Source organism: Chiloscyllium plagiosum, unplaced genomic scaffold, assembly GCF_037043375.1.
Source record: "Chiloscyllium plagiosum isolate Xiang-an unplaced genomic scaffold, Cpla_swu_hap1 HiC_scaffold_6, whole genome shotgun sequence".
Classification (NCBI taxonomy): domain Eukaryota; kingdom Metazoa; phylum Chordata; class Chondrichthyes; order Orectolobiformes; family Hemiscylliidae; genus Chiloscyllium; species Chiloscyllium plagiosum.
In genome coordinates this window covers 88225047-88248488 of record NW_028270144.1, presented here as the reverse complement: position 1 = coordinate 88248488, position 23442 = coordinate 88225047, and the positions used below count along the sequence as shown (strand labels likewise).

The 23442-nt window shown below is 39.2% G+C and overlaps 1 protein-coding gene across 2 annotated transcripts in view; it reads right to left on the bottom strand.

Moving 5' to 3' along the window:
- Positions 1 to 1560: 1560 nt before the first annotated feature.
- Positions 1561 to 23442, bottom strand: part of LOC122550752 (anoctamin-7-like) — an 80670-nt gene continuing 58788 nt past the window's right edge. For both annotated transcript variants that reach the window (XM_087988178.1, XM_043691958.2), the window contains 8 exons: positions 18213 to 18322; positions 17971 to 18122; positions 11754 to 11931; positions 10030 to 10159; positions 8371 to 8504; positions 5612 to 5692; positions 4088 to 4173; positions 1561 to 3857 (listed from right to left, as the gene is read on the bottom strand). In XM_087988178.1, the coding sequence (XP_087844304.1) occupies positions 4105 to 4173; positions 5612 to 5692; positions 8371 to 8504; positions 10030 to 10159; positions 11754 to 11931; positions 17971 to 18122; positions 18213 to 18322 (854 nt within the window). In that variant the 3' untranslated portion in view covers positions 1561 to 3857; positions 4088 to 4104. The remainder of the gene's footprint in view (positions 3858 to 4087; positions 4174 to 5611; positions 5693 to 8370; positions 8505 to 10029; positions 10160 to 11753; positions 11932 to 17970; positions 18123 to 18212; positions 18323 to 23442) is intronic.

Genomic DNA, 23442 nt, shown 5'->3' with positions numbered 1-23442 from the left:
GTGATTGGTTAACCAATCAAAAACTTAGGTGTACAAAGGCAGTCAAGGAGAGTATCCATGGGTGGCTCATCCTCCCCATAACTTGTTTTTGGCCACAATAAATGTTTTCAGCATTAAAAATCTGCCATTGCTCATGTGCTAACCTTCCCTCTCAGTATTCCCCCCCCCCCCCCCCCCCATCCTTTCCGTTGGAAAACACTTCATTCTTAAAAAAACAGCAGTTACAGATGTATGAACAGAGGACTTTAGTATCAGATTGCCAGCACAGGACTCTGTCTTTACTGCAGAGAACAACATATATTCCTCTAACTATGCTATCTCCTTTCATTACTGCATAATATTGCTTTCTTTTCCCTCCCCAAAGTTTGTACTCTTAACCACGTATAGTGGTCAGTTCACTCATTGCCCCCCTGCAGTCTGTTCCCTTGTCCAGGAGCAAGAATTTCATACCTTTTGGCTTAGGCACTAGCCAAGGCTTCTTAAAAGTTAAACTTTAGATCCCAATATCTACCTCATTTGGAGTGTTGACTCCATCTAGTTTCGGCCAATGTAGGAGCAGAGTTGTAACAAGCAGTAGACTCCTCAAATATATTCATCAAGACTGTATTCTGCAGGAATCTGGGGAGTTGGGCGTGGGGGATGGACCCCTAGAATTGCTGATGCAAGTAATTTAAATATTAAAAAAACACTAGCTGATCTAAACCAAATGAGCAACAGTATTGAGCAGCAAAATCAATACCCTTAGTTTACTAAATTAAACCGCCCTATATAAAACTACTTAAGAGTTTCATAGGAATTTTATTGAACAAAATTTGAGCAGCAACAAAAAAACCCCCAAAAAGGCATATAGGTAGCTTTTGAGAAGTTCAGTATAAGACAGGAAGTTTTAGTCAGGGAATTTCGGAGTTTTAGGTCCAGGTGGCTGTTCTAAAACAGAACAGAAATGATTCTTATGGCAGTGGTACGGTCCCTTCCATTGAGGAAGGAGGCCCAGTTCAAGGTCCACTTGCTCCAGAGATGTGTGTCATAGCCACACAATTGATTAAAAAGCAAAAACATAAAATACAATCTCTTTTTTAGTTAGTTAATGCAATGTCAGGATCCAAGATTTGATTATTACACTAAAATCGACTATTGCTCATTTGTCAAATTATTTCTTTCCTCCCAGGAATGTGAGCGAGGTGCCTCTCCTGGATCATCATGAGTAGCATTAAAAACTTATCACACGTTGCAAATGTATACATTCTTGATCAGATGGTCATTGGAATAAGGAAGAGATGTGATTGCAGTATGTTACAATTTAACTAAGCTTCAACTACTCACTGAGGAACATCGGGAAGCAGAAAAAAGTATTAATAAAAAGAAAAAAAGTCAAAAAGATTGAAAATTCAGTACTTCATTTCACCACATAGCTAAGCTGAGAGATTCAAATTCATACAAAATAAATACCTTTAATAAAACAGCCTGTCTACAGTTTAAAACCTGAAAGCAATAACTGCCACTTCTGGAGGGAAGTCATTCATGTCTGGTGGGTTTTCAAAAGGAAAAAACAAAGTTAAAACACGAAAAAAGGAAAGATATTTATTTTAATACTTAAAATAAGCTTCCAGCTACAGTCATTTTCAAAGCTTTGTACAAACATCAATTAAGTAAATATTACATAAATAATTCATTTACATTCTTAGACTATAGCTTTAAAACCTCCAATATAATTTAAGCTAGAATACATGGAAGTTACCATTTCTTGCTGACTGACCAGAAATGCTAAAATTTTAGGTGATCACTTGAATTGAAATATGGGGGGGTTCTTATATCATTGTAAACAGAGATTGAAGCATTGCATCCTCAGTAGTCAACATCTGGAAAATACTAGGAGTGTACATAATCGAAACAAGTTGGATCACTTTAAAAAAGGCTTCAATTAAATGCAACAGTGACACCAAACCAAAATGAGTTAGTTTTCCACCAAGTTGTCTGCTTGACAAGTCTTATGGTGACAAGGGACATGATCTTTATCCTATGACATCAAACTATGTGCCACAAAATACCCAGGAATTGAGGGATACCAAAAATAATACAGTGATGTTAAAGAGCAGGGTAACTGGTCATACACTATGTTAGCAATTATTGAAGTATATACCATACTTGAATAACTTAGTTTATAGTAACCCTTGGTGTCACAATGTGTTTTATGACAAAATAAAAATGAGAACAAAAATGTGGCTTGCTATAACTACACCATAGAATGTAAAAAAAAAAGGTTGTGACAAATTTGCATTTAAATTCTGAAGAGATTAAAAATCTAAATTGGAATATTGTTTGAGTGTAATATAGAGGGCTGTGTAATTCCTTCCCATAATGGGACAATTCAGTGTGGGAGAGGACAACAGCAATCTTTTGTTTCATAGCATCCTCTTGTTGTTCACTGAAGATGACATTTTGTTTTTATAGTGATTCAATAAGCTCTAGTGACAAATTTACAGCTATTAACATTTGAAGTGAGTTCATAATTTAAAAATGTACATGGATGAAACTGTTGCTTTGTGTTCTTCCTCCTTAACCAACTCAAGTCCAATAAAATCAAGATAAATTGACATGCACTCCTTTTTCCACAGCATTTTTCCAGTTGTCACTTCACAAATAAATTTCTGAACATAAAACCCATTAACTGCTTTAAAATATGTACACAGCTTTTCCTTCTGATCTACTGTGATGAAAATCTGGAGGCCTTTCTTTTTGGTTCAAAATAATCTTCAGTCCAATAACTGGTCTTTGCAACGTGCAACAAACAGTTCACCACTAACCAGCTCATATTCAATCACTACTGGATAGTACCATAATTGAACAAGGAATCATCACAAATTATCAATAAGAGCATTGAAGGCAGCAATTCAACTGGAGTTTGAGAAGCATTCATAAACCAAGGCAGTTGAAGTCCTACATTCAATTGTTTAACATTGTCCTTAAATGTCACTAAGTAAATTTAAAAAACATGAACATTACTGTACACATTTGAATGTTTACATTGACCCCTTATAACTGGAGTCAACCAGAATAAGATGCACACTGATTTCTGTGAGGAGGACCGGACTAACTTTAAATGGCTCATAAAAATATCAACATTTATAAATGACATTGTGTAAAAGCTGACCTAACATAATGCTGCATTATTCTATTTTCACAAGTGTTATTTGGCTTAAAGCAGTGGTGTTTTTTTTGTTTTAAAATACTACAGCAGGGCAAGGTACTCATTTTAGCTTTGCCAGTGACCTGGAATGCATTTCTTTTTTGCCCTTATTGAAATGGTAAAGACAGGATTGCATTTTACAAAAATTGCCATTTTAAAGATTTTAGTGAACAGATTGCAAACAATTTGTTCTTCACACAATTCATTTTTTTCAAAGCATAGTAATGTTCAGTCTTTAAGAGATTATATTTAGCAGATGCATATTAACTAAAATGAGGAATAATATTCATCTCAATACTAAAGCACAACAGTATCATTAAGTTCATTTTAATATATATGTCACTTTTGCCCTTAGGTATACAAATGCTCTATTTAGTTCAGAATATCTTTGAAAACAGCAAGTTTTGGTCCATTGATGAACTAGAATGTACAAGTTGTTTAACTGTCATTTTGTTAAAAATAAAGCCATGAATTAAATAATAATCTTAATCTACTTCATATCAAAAAAAGAGAAAATCTCATTAAGTACAATGCAATAAAATAAATCAGCATGCCAAATTATTCAACTTCACAAAAGGAATTTGTTGATCTTGAATGGTGTATCCACAGTGTGATTCATTAGGAATTACAGGAATAAAGTGCAGTTTAGATCCAATCGTTTCTGTAGGACCTAGAAGCAAAATTTTTTTTTTTGTTTAGAAATAAAGCAATTCATAGAAATTAGACAAAATGGATGCTAAATCATAGAAAATCTTATTTATATACTTACTGTCTTTAAGGCAACTAAATTCCCCAAAATTGCTTCACAGTACGAAGTCTAACCAAATTAAACCAATTTATATAAAGATTATTAATAATGTTGTGAATAAATTCAAAAAAGTGCAAGAACAAAGAACTTACAAGTACGTCTTGAGAGATTAGAATCGTTGGAATTGGTGAAGGCTGCTCGGATAACCTCTCATTTTTGTTGCCACTTGGTATTTCTCCTTAAACAACAAAAATATAAAGAATACGGCTCCAGCTAATAAATATAATTGGGAAATGGGATATAGGTGTGTAATTACTGTCCAGTTAGTTCTGCTATAACACAGTAGTTCCATTCTCATGCAATCTCATGTTAAGAAAATTGTGCAATAGCACCATTGAAACTAATGGGATTGGAATGACACTATAACTAATGCACGCTTTAAAACGTTTTTTCAATAGAAACGGTCCCCAATTTGTCAATTGCGTTACAGCGAATTTGCGTTAACAAAGTGTGCATTATAGCAGAACGACCTCTATTGTTACTGTATTATTGGGAATTGACAAAAGCAATATATAAAATGGCCCAAACCTTCATATTTGGACCAGAATCACTATTTCTGACCCAGATCTGACAAGGTTGCCTACTTAGCAGATCACATTCTACACTTGATTTTCAATTCTGAATCAATCTTAACAGTTGCAGTGCGACAAACCACAGAAGATGCATCAAGAATGAACTTTTGCAGAAGTTACAAGCCAAGTATGGCAATAGGTTTCATGATGCCATACGTGTAAAATTTTAAAACATCTCAAAGCCTCTTTTGATAGCTATTGGGATAAGTATATAAGATAACTGGGTAAGAGGATACATATAGGTGGTTGTTCAAGGGGTTACTGGTAGCAGATGGCTGGGTAAGGAGGTAGGTTGGTACAAACAGAAAATGCTGAAGGAACTCAAAAGGACTGGCAGCATCTGTGCAGAGATAAGCAGAGTAAACATTTTGGAGTTTGCTATGATTCTTCTTCAGGGTTTTGAAGAATCATATTGCAAGGTCAACTTTTTCTCTCTCCACAATTGCTGTCAAAACTGTGGAGCTTCTCGCGCATTGCATTTTTAGATTTTCAGCATTTTAAGTTTTTTTTTGCTTTTAGTGAGAGGTAGGGTGGATCAGGTGGGCAGGAAAAATAGGAGTTTTCTTTTTGAGAAGGGGTGGTGATGGCTTGATGTTCAATTTTGTAGTTAGCCAGGAATTAGAGTACATTTTAAGCCATCTAACCTTTCCTTGGGTAACAACTAAGGTAGTCAAAACCCATTGAAGTCTCTAATTCACAGTTGGAGATTTTGTCAGAGGACTCAAGCAACCAGGGTTTGCTCATTGGAAGTCTGAACTTCCTGTGTACTCTTTGGAGAGGTCCTGATGCACCTTTCAAGTAACACCTGATTTCTGTCCAACTATCTGGGGACCAGAAGATCCAGACCATTATCATTTCTATGTACTTAATTAGAAATATCATGGTCTATGGATTGCAGAGAAATGGCAGTTCTTATTGGTACACTTTTATCACATCAATACTACCAATTTGTGCTTGTAACTCCAAAATATCTTGTGTAGTACACAACTAAAAACAAAAAAAAAAACACTTTTAAAAAAAGCGTATTAGTCATAAAAGGCTTACCTTCCTCATTGCCAGGAGTATGTGTTGAGGAACATCTGGTATGATAGTTGACAGCAGAAACTTTGCCACAAACACTATATGCTAAAAAGAAATATTTTTCTTCTGGTTATATTGTATATGTTTATGTGGCACCTTTATTGCAGAAATTTTACAAAGATGATGATACAAGTGAGATTGCAAAATACATTGTTAGAGAGCTGAGTTTAAGGGTAGAATAGAGTCAGGGATGTACAGCATGGAAACAGATCCTTTGGTCCAACCTGTCCATGCCGACCAGATATCCCAACCCAATCTAGTCCCACCTGCCAGCACCCAGCCCATATCCCTCCAAACCCTTCCTATTCATATATCCATCCAAATGCCTCTTAAATGTTGCAATTGTACCAGTCTCCACCACTTCCTCTGGCAGCTCATTCCATACACGTACCACCCTCTGCGTGAAAAAGCTGCCCCTTAGGTCTCTTTTATATCTTTCCCCTCTCACCCTAAACCCTCTAGTTTTGGGCTCCGCGACCCCAGGAAAAGACTTTGCCCATTTACCCTATCCATGCACCTCATGATTTTGTAAACCTCTATATGGTCACCCCTCTGCCTCAGACACTCCAGGGAAAACAGCTCCAGCCTGTTCAGCCTCTCCCTATCGCTCAAATCCTCCAACCCTGGCACCATCCTTGAAGAATTCCAGAGCATGAGCCAAATCAGTGAGACCACACATTTGATTCCAGTGCAACAAATGGCCAACACTAAAAGGTAGGTAGTTCATTTCAGTTATAGATTTCATGTAGCCTACATTCATTATTCTGAGAAGTTCAGGCAAACTTGAAGTGATTTCTTAGAAAGAAGATTTACATAGGTTGTGTGTATTTTTAATTGAATGATAAAAAGTTTCAACACTACATCATCCCTCCCCCAGCACTGGATATATTCCCGATTACAAAAATTAAGTTGGAAACGTGCCCAACACCTATAGCTACAAAATCATTTTAAGCCAAACACTAACATTTTGTACATTTGGCTCCAAACTGAGCATCCTTGGAGCGTGTGTGTTCTGAGAACTCTAACCACACAGGCATTAAATGTCTTGATATTAGAAGTACCCACTTTCTCCAAATGTTGAAAAAGAGAGTCTTAGAAAATAACTTGTGTTACACACTTTCCTTTTTATTTGGTGAGCTTTAAAACCAGGTTTAACACAATGATTCATACTTGGTGCATTGTCAAACTGGTGTATCTGTAACTGAAGGTGTGCCACAGGTATCAATGCTGGAACCACAATTATTTACAAATATAATGACCTGAATGAAGAAATTGAATGTACTATTGTCAAATTTGTGAATGACAAATAGGTGGGAAGGCAAGTGCTGAGGATGAGTCTGCAGAGGGATATAGACAGGTTAAAGCTAGTTGGCAAAAACTTGGTGGATCAGTATAATGTGGGGAAATTTGAGATTAAGAACAGAGGAGAGAATATTATTGAAAATGGAGGTAGACTGCAGAAAGCCACAGAAAAGAAGGATATGGGAGTCCTCATCCATTAAACACAAACAACGTCCAAGTTCAGTGGATAATAGGGAAGACAGATGGAATGTTGACCCTGCTTGACCTGCTGTGCTCTTTCCAGCTCAACTCAATGCACTTTGACTTTCCAGCATCTGCAGTCCTCACTAATCGCCAAACTACTTTATTTCCAAGGAGAATGGAGTGAAGTTGGGATGTTTTGCTAAAGCTATATAAGAAACTACCCAGACCACAGAATATGTGGAACAGTTTTGGGCCCCTTATGAGGGAAGCTTTACCAGCATTGGAGGCAGTTCAGAGCAGGTTCAACAGGCTAAAACCAATTATGGAGGACTGCATTATGAGGAGAGATTGAGTAGGTTGAGTCAGTACTCAGGGAAGTTTAGAACAAATGAGAAATGACCTTATTGAAACATACAAAAGATACTTAGGGAACTTAGATGGATATGGTGTGTGCGTGTCAGTGTGTCTGTGTGTGAAGAGTCTAGGACCAAAAGAAATAATATCAGATTAAACATCACACATTTAAAACAGATAAAGAGAAATTTCTATTCTCAGGACGATAGTGAATCTGTGAAATTCTTTATCACAGAGATGGTGTAAAGACTCTGCATATTCAAGGCAGGGACAGATTTTTAAATCAGTAAGGGAATGAAGGGTTATGGGGCAAAGGCTGGAGTGTGGAGTTGAGAATCATCAGACCAGCCATGATTTCATTGAACAGTAGAACATGGTTGATGGGCTGAATGGCTTATTTCTGCTCAGATGTCTTATGGTCTTACATGGTCAGAGCCTACAGAGATCCCACATTATTCTAGTCTGGATTAGGCAAGAACCAAAACTAGAGTGGTGTGCTGCAGGAGGACTAAAAAGAAACAAAGTAGGAAACAGATCCTCAGTCTTAAATGGCTCATGAAAAAACCTGAAATGCGAAGCAAAATTGTGTAGGAGACCTATTGTTTATGCAAAACCCTATGAACTAGAGCATTCCCCACTCTCCCAGCTCACACTTTACGTCGAAGTCAACAAGTACAGTAACTGAGAGAAAGGTCCATCCTTGATTTTTAGTTATTCTCAATGCCAGATGGGAGATCCAAGATCAAAACCCACAAACTCATCCTTTCTTCTTTCAATAAATAGCAATATCAAGAAACTTAAAGTTACACAAATCCACCAAATAAATATTTAAAGATAGAATTTTTCAGCAATACTCAAAGTGAGATTTGATCATAATGTTGTACCTCAATTACAATGAGGATGACCAGTTGTTCATGAAAGGGCCGTTCCCTCGCAAAATCTGTGTTGAAAGCAATCACACAGGCATTGGTCACCACCGCTACTCCATTTATCAGATCTAATATTGTCAACCATTGACCTGAAAATATGGGACAGACATTTTCCATTACCTAAAATGCATACAATTTATAAACAAGAAAGTGTCTAACAATGGAGGACATATATAAAAAAATATATATTACAGAGTCATACTAGATTGGCAATTTATTTTGTACTAAATGAGTTCATCTGAGCAATTAAAGTGTTTTTAAAAGTATAACAAGCCACCACTTGTGCACCTCTTGTTAAAAATGTTGATACTACACAATTATTCTTCTCTTCCATCTCAATTTACATATGGAGCACAATTAGATTTCTTCAAAACTCCTTTGAATTATTTCAGAGATTGTGAGCAATGCTTAAGCATTTGCTAAATAAGGTCAGTTGGCCATGTGTTCATAAATTCAAGCAAAATTGCATGCAGAATGTGAGATTCACAACATTACCAAACATGAAGCCTAATTGAATTTTGTTATGACTCCCTTCTTAATGGACCAGTTTAAATCAAATAGTGAGTTAACAGCTCAATGTGACAGATTTTAAAATAGCCCAACTGCCAATGACTTCACCTCTTCAGAACGTCACAAGTTACTTCAGTCAATTCAGCAACAAGGACCCATTTGCAAATAAATTTATGTGCAGTTAATCTGTTTTACTACTGAATCAGAAAGCGGAAAAACTCAGCAAGAATGGCATCATCTGTGGAGTGAGAAAGAGTCCAATAAAAAGGACCATATCCTTGGTTTCTCCACAGATACTGACTGAGTTTCTTGTTTTTAGTTCAGATTGCTAATATCCTCAGCTCTTCACTTTTAATTTTATATATTCCTTTCAGAAAATGGCATATAGGTTTGAAGTCTATTAGAAAATAAAAACACCCGAGAGTGCACTACTGGAGGAATGCTATGCTAACAGAGTTAGCCTGGCTTCTGAAGCAGGATGGAGAACAGAATCTGACTGAAGTGGAAGTGCAACTGAATCAAAATTACTGATAAATTAAGTTACTATTTTTACAAATGGAGACCCTTTACCAATCAACACAAAATAATATCAGCAGTCAATAATCTTCAATTCGAGAAAGGTGACTCCTCACCACTATTATCCAAAAACTCTTACTCATCCCAGATTTTTTTTTGAATAAAATTCAGAATCTCATTGACATAAAAGATCTTTAGCTTGATAAATCAAACTCATTTCGAGATTAAAGTCAAGAGTGGGGTGCTGGAAAAGCACAGCACATCAGGCAGCATCTGGGGAACAGGAGAATCGATGTTTCAGGTATAATGATCAGCATCCCACTCTCAACTCTGATCTGGTGCGCTTTTCCAGTACCACACTGGACTCTGATCTCTAGCATCTGCAGTCGTCACTTCCTTCTAATTTCAAGATTAGGATAGCAAATTGATATACTATTTTCTTTTCTTCATGGTCAGAGGATGAGAATTAGGGAACAATGCTTAAATGGCCGTTCACAACTTCATGCGCATTTGTGTTGAGGAGTTGAGTCAATGTATTGTTTTTAGTTTAAACAAATCTTGATACAAGTCATCCATATAATATCTTACCAATGTCTTGAGCCATGAAAGCAATGGGGCGTTTATACATCCATAACAGTCGCTTGGCATCAACACGTATGTCACAAAGAATGGTTATGAAAAAAAGGAGTGGTGCCAGAGGAAAGGAAATGGAAAAAAGCTGGCAAAAAAAAAAAAAATTAAACTAGTGAATCATTAACATTGTCATTAAACGTTTATGTTAAAAGCAACATGTTCATATACATAATTTACTGAATTGTAAAAGTGTCTTTTTCTAATGCTCGCGGTCACGGTTCAAAACTGAAAAGTAGTAATTGTATCCAAGTAAGTATCTGCAGCATCCATACCAAGAAAAGACTTTCTCTGTTGACATTCAAGAGTTTTACCATCTTTGAATCCCCATCAACATCATGGGGATCAATGACCTGAAACCTAAATCAGTTCAATAACCAGCCATAAGTACCATTGCTACATTAGCAGATAAGAGGCTGGGAATTCTAAAGAGAAAAGCTTTTTAAAAACTTATTCGTGGGATGTAGGTCTCGCCGACTACGCCAATATTTATTGCCCATCCCTCATTACCCAGAGGGCATTTAATAGTCAATTGAGAATCCGAAGTCACATGTAGGCCAGACCAGGTAAGGATGGCAGTTTCCTTACCTGGAGGGTATTAGTGAACCAGATGAGTTTTGTTTCCTGACAAAAGTCAACAATGCTGCCATTGTTATCATTATACTCTCAATCCTAGATTTGTATGATACTCCAATATTTTCCAGCATTTACAAAAGGCACAATTTAAGAGTGTGCTAGAATGATACACTTGACTGGATGAATGCAGCTCACATAGAACTTGAAGCTCAATACCGTCCAAGGTTACCTGCTTGACCACATGTCATTTACTACTTAAAAGAGTGATTCAATCATCAATGCACCATCTTCAAATTGCACTGCAGCAATTTACCAGGGCTACAGCACAGTACTATCCTGTGATTGTTACCACCTAAATAGGCAAGGGCAGCAGATACATAGGCACACCACCAACTGCAAGATCTTTCTCTCCCAAGCTGCACAAAAATCAGGACTCAAAATAATCACCATTCATTCACTGTTGCTGGGTTAAAACCCTGAGCTCCTCCATTAAAAATACAGTATACCTACACCATATTGACTGTAACGTCTCTATGAACATTTTTTTTTAAAAAAGGAAAAGATGCCCTCTGCAAACTGAACTTCACAGAATTTACTCCGACACAGTGGCATCCCACAAATCATTTAACATGTTTCTTCATCTGACATTTTAACTGCTGGTATTTTAAGTATTAAATAAGTGAAAAATTTTCCAATAAGGTGATGATTTACCAAAGTTGTCTTCCATATCCTTTAAACCTGGTCTTATCCCAGAATACTAGTTATAGAATTGATATTTTGTTTGCTTGCATTTACAATTTAGTTGAACGAAAATTGTGAACAGATACAATATTAGTATTTTCTTGGGATGAGTCAATGCCACACAATTAGAAGCTGGAAAAGATATTCCAAATAATATAGCCAAGAATTTAAATTCCAAATAATTTTATAAAATGAATTGAAACGAGATCCCAGAGGTGGTGAAGTGTGTGAATAGAAGGAGTATAGAGTAGATACATGGATTTCTCAATTCATAACCCAAGTCTGTCAGTACGTAATTATTCAAACAGATTTCAAAGTGTTCATTTTTTTTCTAGTCTCTGTAATAACAAAATGTTCAACACTACCATTTGGTAACCATACTGTATGATTTTCTCGGTGTATTCCTCAAGTGTGAAATCTCCAAGGTCTGGTTTCATAGATTCTTTAATAATACAATCATCCATTGTGAATTGTGAAGTATTTTGTGCAGATAATGACACTTTTAATTTTCGGTAGATTCTGTTTTTAATTTTTTGCAACCATCTGAAAGACATCAAAAATGAAAGAAGGTTCAAATAAAATTTTTGTACATTACTGCTATGTTTTTGTGTGCACAACTTCGGATTGTGATCCATTAGATCAAAAACTATGACAGTATTTACTATTCATTCAGGCACTCAGCATTTCGCACTACAACCTGTAAGAGACTTGAATTAAAAAAAAATCCTTTAGTCATTCACAAAAGCAAAATACTTCTTTTAAATATAAAAGGTTAGTGGGTTGGAGGGTATGCAATTTGAGTAAAACTAATTTAAATATATATATTTTTTAAAAAAAACACATTCATATGAAATGTTGTTAGATTTTTTAGATTAGATTCTCTACAGTGTGGAAACAGGCCCTTCGGCCCAACCAGTCCACACCGACCCTCCGAAGATTAACTCACCAAGACCCATTTCCCTCTGACTAATACACCTAACATCATGGGCAATTTAGCATTGCCAATTCACCTGGCCCGCACATCTTTGGATCGTGGGAGGAAACCCACGCAGACACTGGGAGAATGTGCAAACTCCACAGAGTTGTTGGACATGTTCCTTTTCGTCAACATGGTTTGCTGCTTTCCTGGATGGGAGTGAATAGATTTCTCACTGCTTTAAATTTGTTTCCTGTGCACTATTTTACAATAGCTATCTTGATCCAAGTTTTCAAAAGCTAAATAATGCATGTTCAGGAAATCTGAAATAAAAGCAGAAAATGCTGGAAATACTTAGTAAATACTATCTTGCATCACTTTCTAATCAACCAATTCCTCCCCGGCGTAGTGTAGGCCATTGTGTATTTCTCAGCTTTATTTTTCCTCTCCAAATACAGCACTTCACTTTAGATTAGATTACTTTAGATTAGATTACTTACAGTGTGGAAACAGGCCTTTCGGCCCAACAAGTCCACACCGCCCCGCCGAAGCGCAACCCACCCATACCCCTACCCCTACATTTACCCGTTACCTAACACTATGGGCAATTTAGCATGGCCAATTCACCTGACCTGCACATCTTTTGGATTGTGGGAGGAAACCGGAGGACCCGGAGGAAACCCACGCAGACACGGGGAGAATGTGCAAACTCCACACAGTCAGTCGCCTGAGGCGGGAATTGAACCCGGGTCTCTGACGCTGTGAGGCAGCAGTGCTAACCACTGTGCCACCGTGCCGCCATTTTGAGAGGTATGGATAGGGTAAATTGGCAAAGTCTTTTCCCTGGTGTGCGTTGAATTCCATTTGCCCTTTTTCCAATCTCCAGGTTAATACATTAGTCCCATTATCAACTGATGAAAACATCAGAGTTTAGAAATAAGTGTGCCCACATTTAAGAGAGATTAAGAAACATCTTTTGAGGGTTAGGAGTCTTTGTTGCCAATAGGCCAAGTAGTGACAGATAGAGTTTAATTTAGATAAGTGTGAGGTGCTGCATTTTGGAAAGGCCAATCAGGGCAGAAATTATACACAATGGTAAAGTCCTGGGGAGTATTGCTGAACAAAGACCTTGGAATGCAGATTCATAGTTCCTTGAAAGTAGAGTCACAGATAGACAGGATCGTGAAGTTGGCATTTGGTATGCTTTCCTTTACTGGTCAGAGCATTGAGGATTGGAATTGGGAGGTCATATTGTGGCTGTACAGGACATTGGTTAGGCCACTGTTGGAATATTGCGCGCAATTCTGGTTTCGCTGCTATAGGAAGGATGTTGTGAAACTTGAAAGGGTTCAGATTTATAAGGATGTTGCCAGGATCAGAGGGTTTGAGCTATAGGAAGAGGTTGAACAGGCTGAGGCTATTTTCCCTGGAGCGCCAGATCCGGAGGGATGATCTTACAGCAGTTTGAAAGATCACGAGTGGCATGGATAGGGTGAATAGCCAAGGTCTTTTCCCCCATGGTAGTAGAATCTAAAACTACAGGACATAAGTTTAAGGTGAGATGGAAAAATAAATTAAAATGGACTTAAGATGTAACATTTTCACGCACAGGGTGTGCATGTATGGAATGAGCTGCCAGAAGGGGAGGCGGCGGCTGGTACAGTTACAACATTTAAATGGCATCTGGATGGGTGCATGAATAAGATGGGTTTAGAGGGATATGGACCAAATACTGGCAAATAGGACTAGACTTATTTAGAATATCTAGTCAGCATAGAGGAGTTGGACCAAAGGGTCTGTTTCCATGCTGTACATCTCTATGACTAGGATGGCTTTCTTTCTCAGTCAACCTGAACATCATATTTTGTATTATCTGCAAATTCTAAAAGAGTGAGGGCATGGTCAAGTATGAGTCATTGTTTTCATTGTGCATACGATCAAACAGATTTAATTCAGGACTCTGCACAACTTCCTTAGAAAGAACATTCGTTAGAAAATATACCCATCAGCCTATGCTTCTTGCCACAGTCAATTGATAAAGGCTTCTTGAATCATGGAATTTCATGAGTTTGGGCACAGAATGCTGTTGGATAGGAAATTGCAGAGGTGAGGGGAAAGGGACAGCCTTTGACCTCAAGGCAGCACTTGACTAAATGGGGCATCAAGCAACTCCAGTAAAACCAAAAACACAATTATGTGAGAAGATAGCACACTCCCTTGATTGAAGTCATGCCCAGCACAAAAGGAAGATGGTTGTAGTTGTTCGAGATCAATCATCTCACCTCCAGGGAGATTTCTGCAGGGAGTACCTCAGTTAATATTTTCTAAATCAACCTGTTCAGGGATGCATTCACACACCTCTTGAACCTGGTACAGGGGAATGTGCCAGAACAGGTGGTAGAAGTTGGGGTGGGGGATTTCTTTGGGAACAGATGATCACAATTCTGTAAGTTTTAGAACACTCAAAAGAAGAGAGTGGTCCTACGGGAAGTGTACTAAACTGGGCCAAGGCCAATTATATCAAAATTAAGCAGGTGCTCGGAAATGTGGATTGGACACAGCTAATTGAAGGGAAGTCGACATTTGAGATGAGGGAGGCTTTCAGAGATAGGTTAAAGATAGTGGAGGATAGGCATGTCCCGTTGAAGGCAAAGGATAGGAAGGGCAAAATTCGTGAACCGTGGATGACAGGAGAAATTGTACGACTAGCTGAGACGATAAAGGGAAGCGTACATAAGGCCTAGGCAGCTAAGAATTGAATGGGCCCTGGAGGAATATCGGGAGAGTAGGACAAGTCTTAAAAGAGGAATCAAGCGGGCCAAAAGGGGTCATGAAATAGCTTTAGCGAGCAGAATTAAGGAGAATCCTAAAGCATTTTATGCTTATATAAGAAGCAAGCAGGTAACTAGAGAAAGGATTGATCTACTAAAGGATAACGAAGGAAGGCTGTGTGTCGAATCTGAGAGAATGGGTGAGATTCTGAATGATTACTTTGCATTAGTGTTCACTGAGGAGAGGAACATTATGAATATTGAGATTGGAGATAAAAGTTCGGTTAGTCTGGATCACGTTGACCTAAGTAGGGAAGATGTGTTGGGTAGGCTAAAGGATATTAGGATGGACAAATCCCCAGGACTGGATGGGATCTATTCCAGGTTGCTAAGGGAGGCGAGAGAGGAAATAGCTGGGGCCCTGACAGATATCTTTGTGGCATCCTTAAATACAGGTGAGGTGCCAGAGGACTGGAGGATTGCTCATGTTGACCCCCTGTACAAGGGTAGCGGGGATATTCCAGGTAACTACAGACCAGTGAGCCTGACATCAGTGGTGGGAAAGTTGCTGGAGGGATAGGATCTATTTAGATTTAGAAAAGGATGGGCTTATTAGTGACAGCAACACGGTTTTGTACGGGGGAGATTGTGCCTTACCAATCAATAGAGTTCTTTGAGGAAGTGACCAAGTTATAGAAGGAAGGGCTGTTGATGTCATATACATGGACTTTAGAAAGGCGTTTGATAAGGTTCCCCATGGTAGACTAATGGAGAAAGTGAAGTCACATGGTGTGCAGGATGTTCTAGCTATGTGGATAAAGAACTGGTTGAGCAACAGGAGACAGAGTAGTAGTTGAAGGGAGTTTCTTGAATTGGAGAAAGGTAACCAGTGGTGTTCCACAGGGGTCAGTGTTGGGGCCACTGGTGTTTGTAATATACATAAATGATCTGGAAGAGGGCACAGTTGGTATGATCAGCAAGTTTGCAGATGACACTAAGATTGGTGGAGTAGCAGAAAGCATAAAGGGACTGTCAGAGAATATAGGATGTTATAGATAGACTGGAGAGTTGGGCGGAAAAATGGCAGATGGTTTTCAATCCAGACAAATGCGAGGTGATACATTTAGGCAAGTCTAATTCTAGAGCAAATTATACAGTGAACGGAAGAGCCTTGGGAAAAGTTGATGGGCAGAGACACCGGAGAGTGCAGGTCCATTGTACCCTGAAGGTTGCTGCACAGATGGATGGAGTGGTCAAGAAGGCATATAGTATGCTTGCTTTCATTGGCCATGGTATTGAGTATAAGAGCTGGCAAGTCATGTTAAAATTGTACAAGACATTGGTTTGGCTGCATTTAGAATGCGGTGTACAGTTCTGGTTGCCACATTATCAAAAGGATGGGGACACTTTGGAGAGGATACAGAGAAAGTTTGGAGGATGTTTCCTGGTATGGAAGGTGCTAGCTATGAAGAGAGGTTGAGTAGGTTAGGTTTATTTTCATTAGATAAAAGGAGATTGAGGGGGGAACCTGACTGAGGTGTACAAAATCATGAGGGGTACAGACAGGGTGGATAAGAGACAAGCATTTTCCCAGGGTGAAGGATTCAATTACAAGAAGTCACTCTTTCAAGGTGAGAGGTGGAAAGTTTAAGGGCGATACATACGGCATACAGATACAGAGGGTGGTGGGCATTTGGAACGCATTGCCAGCTTTGAATTGGCTCAGGCTTGGAGGGCTGAAGAGCCTGTTCCTGGGCTGTAAAGTTTTTGTACTTCTTTGAACAGGTCGGACTTGAACCCAGGTGTCTTGGCTCAGAGGTTGGGACACTACCACTGCACCATAAAAAGAAATCTAACATATCCTCAGGGTAGTGTCCTAGGTTCAACCATTTTCAACAGCTTCAATGACCTTCCCTCCAACATCAAGATGACCATAAAAGTGGATACCTTCATGTTCAACTCTTCAAAACTGGAGCAGTCCAGTCCAGTTCCACATGCAGAAAGACACAAACAATATCTTAACTTGGGTCATTGAATGGCAAGAAACATTTGTGACACACAAATACGAGGTAATGACCATCTCCCCCAAGAACAAACCATACCATCCGCCCTTAATATTCAATGGCATCATCATTTTGGAGTTTTCCACTACCAAATACAACTAACAGTGACCAGAAACCAATCTGGAATAGCCACATGAATCTCCTGACTTCTCACAGCTTGTCCACCACCCTCTGCAAGGCACAAACCAGATCTGAGAAATGGAATACTCTGCACTTGCTTGAAGTGCAGTGCAAACACCACTCAAGTAGCTTAATATCAGTGAGGACAAAGAACCCTGCTTGATTGGAACTCCATTCATCAAACATTCACTTCACTAAAACACAAATGCACAGCAGTAGTATATTTATCAACTACACAATGCATTGCAGAAACTCACTATAGCTCCTTTGATAACAAATCAATGGTTTCAGAGATTAGATCTTTTGGCTTTTTGGGGGAGAGAAAGAGTTCACTAGACTTGGGTTTTAAATTGTAGAGACATGTGAAGAGTTACTTGCTACAGAACTTCCAGCCTCCTACCAGTCCCTGCGGCCATAATATTTACATGGCTGATCCACTTCAAAATTATAACCTTCAGACTGTTGACAATGGATGGATTCAGCAATGACAGTGGCACTCAATCCCAAACAAACACAGAATGTTTAGTTTCTCTGATTGGAGATGGTCATGGCCTAACATGAATGATACACATCACTCAGGCCCAAGTCTTCATGCTATCTGGGACTTGCTGAAGTAGTGCATGTTCATATGGAGCATCTGCAATGTCATAAATGCCACATTATAATTTCCAGATAAATAACATTGCAAGTGTTCAAAATTGCAAAGACTTACGGTATGAAAATATCCGTGAACAGTTTTGGAAATAGTTTGAAGATCATGAGTATAACAACTTGTACACCAAGCTCTGACATACAATTGTTCAGCACTCCACAATTATCTTCAAAATCAGTCAGTCCAAGTAATTGAAAGAATTTCTGATTGCTCTAGAAATAAATTTAAATATCAATAGGTAATTTTTTTTGACAAATAATTGCAAATACTTTGATAAAAATATTCTACCCTTCATTACCTACCTTTCTCAGAAATGCAATGTAAAACAGAGAGGCGTAACTATTGGCAAAGTGGAAGGCAAACAACTTTAATATCAAAGCATCATTGTAGTTGGTCTGAGTCCTATGGTTTTCTAAAGGGAAAAGACACTTTTGTTAGAACTGATGTTGCTTGGTGCAAATTAGTATCAATAACACTTTATATTAGGAAACAGACAGACACACAGTGTAAGTACTCAATAGCTCTTTCTCTCTTTGATGAATTAACAGCTCTGGCCTAAAGTTCTTGGTCAATAGAATTTATATTCCCACTAAACAATAGACCCAGTAAAAGGGTAAATATTGTAATACTTTGCATATCTGTTTAAACATACAAAAACCATCATACATTATAGTACGGTATACAACTCTGCATTCACTGCGCTCCTATGCTCCTCTATATAAACTCATGAACCAAGACCTTCAGCCCCTTGACCTTGCCATTTTACATCTGTTTGCTAAATCCCAACTTACTAAATCCCAACTGTGAAACCTCAGATCCTCATTCAGCACATTTCTGTAGCTACTGATCTTTTCAATCACATCTTCACCTCTAAAGCTCCAGCTCACATTACTCTGGTCAATTTGCCCGGATGGCCATCGTCCACTTCCTGAAAATTACTTAACCAAAAAAAAAAGTGAAAGGAACTTGAAGCAACCCCAATGATGACAAAAAAATGTATGGGGACAATATTAGATCTAAAGTCTGACAAAGCCTCAATACCCAAATCTGCATCCTTAGGTATTAAAAAGAAGTGGCTGTATAGATAGAGACATTACAATGAATCATCTGCAAGTTTTATGTCTGGAAGGGTCCAAATGGATTGGAAAGAAGCACGTGTTGCAATTTATTCAAGAAAGGAGGGAGACAGAAGGCAGGAAACTATAGGCCAGTTTTCCTAGCATTTGTCACAGGGAAATTGGTAGAATCCATTATTAAAAGTGAGGCTATAGCAAGATACTTAAAGCTTAACTGGTTCAGACAGAATAACCATGGCTTTAGGAAAAGAAAAGTTAATTTTAAATTTAAAAAATTGAGAATTGTTTGAAGTTATAACCAGCAAGGTGGGTAAAGAGAAGAGAAATCTGTAGATATGCTTTACTTGGATTTCCAAAAGTGATAAAAAGATGTTGCACTGAAGGTTACTGCACAAAATAAGACCTTCGTATAGGAAAATATATTAACATTGATGTAGAGTCATACAGTCAGACATACAGCACAGAAACAAACCCTTCGGTCCAACTCACCCATGCCAATCAGATATCCTAAATTAGTCTAGGCCCATTTGCCAGCATTTGGCCCATATCCCTCTGAATCCTTCCTATTCATATACCCATCTGGATGCTTTTTAAAAATGTTGTAAAGGTACCAGTCTCCACCACTTCCTCTGCATGAAAAGTTTGCCCCTTAGATCCCTTTTAAATCTTTCCCCTCTCACCTTAGACCTATTCCCTTTAGTTCTGGACTCCCCCACCCCTGGGAAAATACCTTGTCTATTTACCCTATCCATGACCCTCATGATTTCATGAACCTCTATAAGATTACCCCTCAGGCTCCGGTGCTCCAGGGAAAATAGCCCCAGACTATTCAGCCTCTCCCTAAAGCTCAAGCCCTCAAACCCTAGCAACATCCTAGTAAATCTTTTTGAATCCTTTCAAGATTCACAACATCCTTCCCATAGCAGGAAGACCAGAATTGCACATAGTATTCGAAAAGTGGCCAAACCAGTGTCCTGTACAGCCACATGACCTCAACTCCAAATGCACTGGTAGGCTTGCCTTTATTGGTCAAACCCCTTCTGGGACTGGTGAGCTAACAAGAAGCAGAAAGTAGTGTTAATGAGTTATTTTCAGATTGGCACGACACTAGTCACAAGACTCAGTGCTGTAAAATTTTTAAAATACAATTTTTATATATTTGGCCCTTTTGGTCCAAATGTATGATTGCTGAATTTACAGATAACAAGTCAGAAAGCAAGTTGGCAACAGGAGGTAGAGTGTCTGTAAGGGATTATAAATAGGTTAAATAATTAGGCAAAAAAAAAATGCAAGTTTAACATGAGAAAAATGTGAGCATGTCCACTCTAGCAGGAAGAATGGAAAAGCAGTATACTATTTAAATGGAGGTAGATTTCCCAACTCAGTAGCAGTGGCAGAATCATTTGGTTGCACTGGCACATTAAAGGATACAACTATGTTAGAAGCAGTTCAGGAAAAAGGGTTCATTTGCGTCATTCCTCATCAGAAGGGCTCATCTAACAAATAATGGTGGCACCCATTCTTCTAAACGCCAGTAAATATAGGGCCAAAGTGGTGATCTAATTAAAACACACGAGCAACTTCCAGAGGACTCGATGGAGTGGAAGTGGGGAGAATATTTCCTCTTGTGGAATTAGGGGACTCTTTAAACAGAGGTCTCAATTTTAAGACTGAGATAAGGAGTATATTTTCATTTCAAAGCTTATTAGTCTGTGGAAGGTAGACAAGCTGGAGTCTGGAAGAACACAGCAAGCCAGGCTGCATCAGGAGGTGACATTTTGGGTGTAAACTTTCTTCAGGACTAGGTGTGGGTGTAAGGGGAGCTGCAGATAAAGGGGGTAGTGGGGGCAGGTGAAGACAGGCCAAAGGTACGACCTGGTTGGAAATCTGTCAGAAACAGTGAAGGTTGAGACATTGGATTTATTCAAAGCTGGGCTAGGTTTTTGCTTAACAAGAGAGTCAAGAAGCTTGGGGAGGACAGGAAAGTGGTGCTGAAATGACAACCAGACAAACCAGGATCTTATTAAATGGCTGGTCAGCCTGCCCCTACTCTCAGGTCCTACGTTCCTATTTCTACCCTAATCAAGTCCAAGTAACATACACCAAAAATGGTAAATTGTTCAGTCCGTCACTGACAGTAGCAGGTCTAGCTAGATCTATTTGCAAAAAAAAAATAAAAAAGTTATCCTGGAATACAAACTTAATCCTGGCTGTATTTGTTCCTGCAGGCCATCTCCCATCCTCTGCACTTCCCTTCCAAGGAATTGGAGTCATGGGTTTCTTAAATCTCCATGGCAATAGCTGTCTCTCTCATTTCCATTCCTTCCCGGTCTACCCAGTCAAAAAACTTTAGGGGACATTCACTCTTCTATACATTTTTGCAAAAAGGAAAATAAAACAAAAAAATAGGCTCACAAATCTGGATCTCATGGAGGTCCACCAGCAAAAAGAAAAATTCAGCCCCATCAACTCTGCAAAGTCCTGCTCATCAATATTCTGGGGGTTGTCCCCTAAAACTGTCTCACAGGCTAATCAAGCAACAGTCTTGGAATATGATAATACCATCATAATCATTCCTTGGCATGTCCTGTCGCACAATGGCATACAGAATTCCACAACATTGACAACCAGAACCTATGAAATCTCACGCCATTAGCTCAAACACAAGCAAGGAAACCTTATGGTGCTAACCACAAACCATTCCACTCACCCCCTCCCTGGATGTCAAATCAGTACTCCACGTTGAACATCATTTGGGGAAGCAGCAAAGGGCACTGAACATTTTCTGGGTTGGAGACTTCAATGCTCAGAGTCAGAGATGTACAACATGGAAACAGACCCTTCGGTCCAACCTGTCCACGCTGACCAGATATCCCAACCCAGTCTAGTCCCACCTGCCAGCACCCGGCCCATATCCCACCAAACCCTTCCTATTCATATACCCATCCAAATGCCTCTTGAATGTTGCAATTGTACCAGCCTCCACCACATTCTCTGGCAGCTCATTCCATACACGTACCACCCTCTGCGTGAAAAGGTTGCCCCTTAGGTCTCTTTTATATCTTTCCCCTCTCACCCTAAACCTATGCCCTCTAGTTCTGGACTCCCCGATCCCAGGGAAAAGACTTTGTCTATTTATCCTCTCCATGCCCCTCAATTTTGTAAACCACTATAAGGTCACCCCTCAGCCTCCGAAGCTCCAGGGAAAACAGCCCCAGCCTGTTCAGCCTTTTTCTGAACCCTTTCAAGTTTCACAACATCTTTCCGATAGGAAGGAGACCAGAATTTCACACAATATTCCAACAGTGGCCTAACCAATGTCCTGTACAGCTGCAACATGACCTCCCAATTCCTGTACTCAATACTCTGACCAATAAAGGAAAGCATACCAAACGCCTTCTTCACTATCCTATCTACCTGCGACTCCACTTTCAAGGAACTATGAACCAGCACTCCAAGGTCTCTTTGTTCAGCAACACTCCCTAGGACCTTACAATTAAGGTGTATAAACCCTGCTAAGATTTGCTTTCCCAAAATGCAGCACCTCGCATTCATCTGAATTAAACTCCAAATGCCACTTCTCAGCCCATTGGCCCATCAGGTCCAGATCCTGTTGTAATCTGAGGTAACTCTCTTCGCTGTCCACTACACCTCCAATTTTTGTGTCATCTGCAAACTTACTAACTGTACCTCTTATGCTCGCATCCAAATCATTTATGTAAGTGACAAAAAGTAGAGGGCCCAGCACCGATCCTTGTGGCACTCCACTGGTCACAGGCCTCCAGTCTGAAAAACAACTCTTCACCACCATCCTGTCTTCTACCTTTGAGCCAGTTCTGTATCCAAATGGCTAGTTCTCCCTGTATTCCATGAGATCTAACCTTGCTAACCAGTCTCCCATGGGGAACCTTATCGAATGCCTTACTGAAGTCCATATAGATCACATCTACTGCTCTACCCTCAATCTTTGTTACTTCTTCAAAAAACTCAATCAAGTTTGAGAGACAGGATTTCCCACAGCACCACCATAGGCCAAGGTAGCAAAATCCTAAAAGGACATTGCAGTTAGACAGCAGCCAACAGGAGGGAAAGACATATTAGATTCCATCCTCACCAATTTACTTAGTGCAGGTGCATCTGACCCTGACAACATCAGCAGGTATGAACATCACAGTCTTTGTGGAAACAGGGTCCATCTTCACAATGAGGATACCTTTCCTGTTCGGTGGCACTATACCATGCTAAACAGAGATAGACTTCAACTAAACAGATCCAGCAACTCAAATCTGATTAGCCACATAGCATGAGCCACAGCCCAGCAGATTCTCTACTCTACCATCACCATCAAGCCAGGGGATCAAGCTTGTTTCAATGGAAAGTGCAGGAGGGCATGTCAGAGTTTTCAACCTTTTGAAGCTACAAACCAGAACTGTGTGTGCAAAACATAAAGCAACAA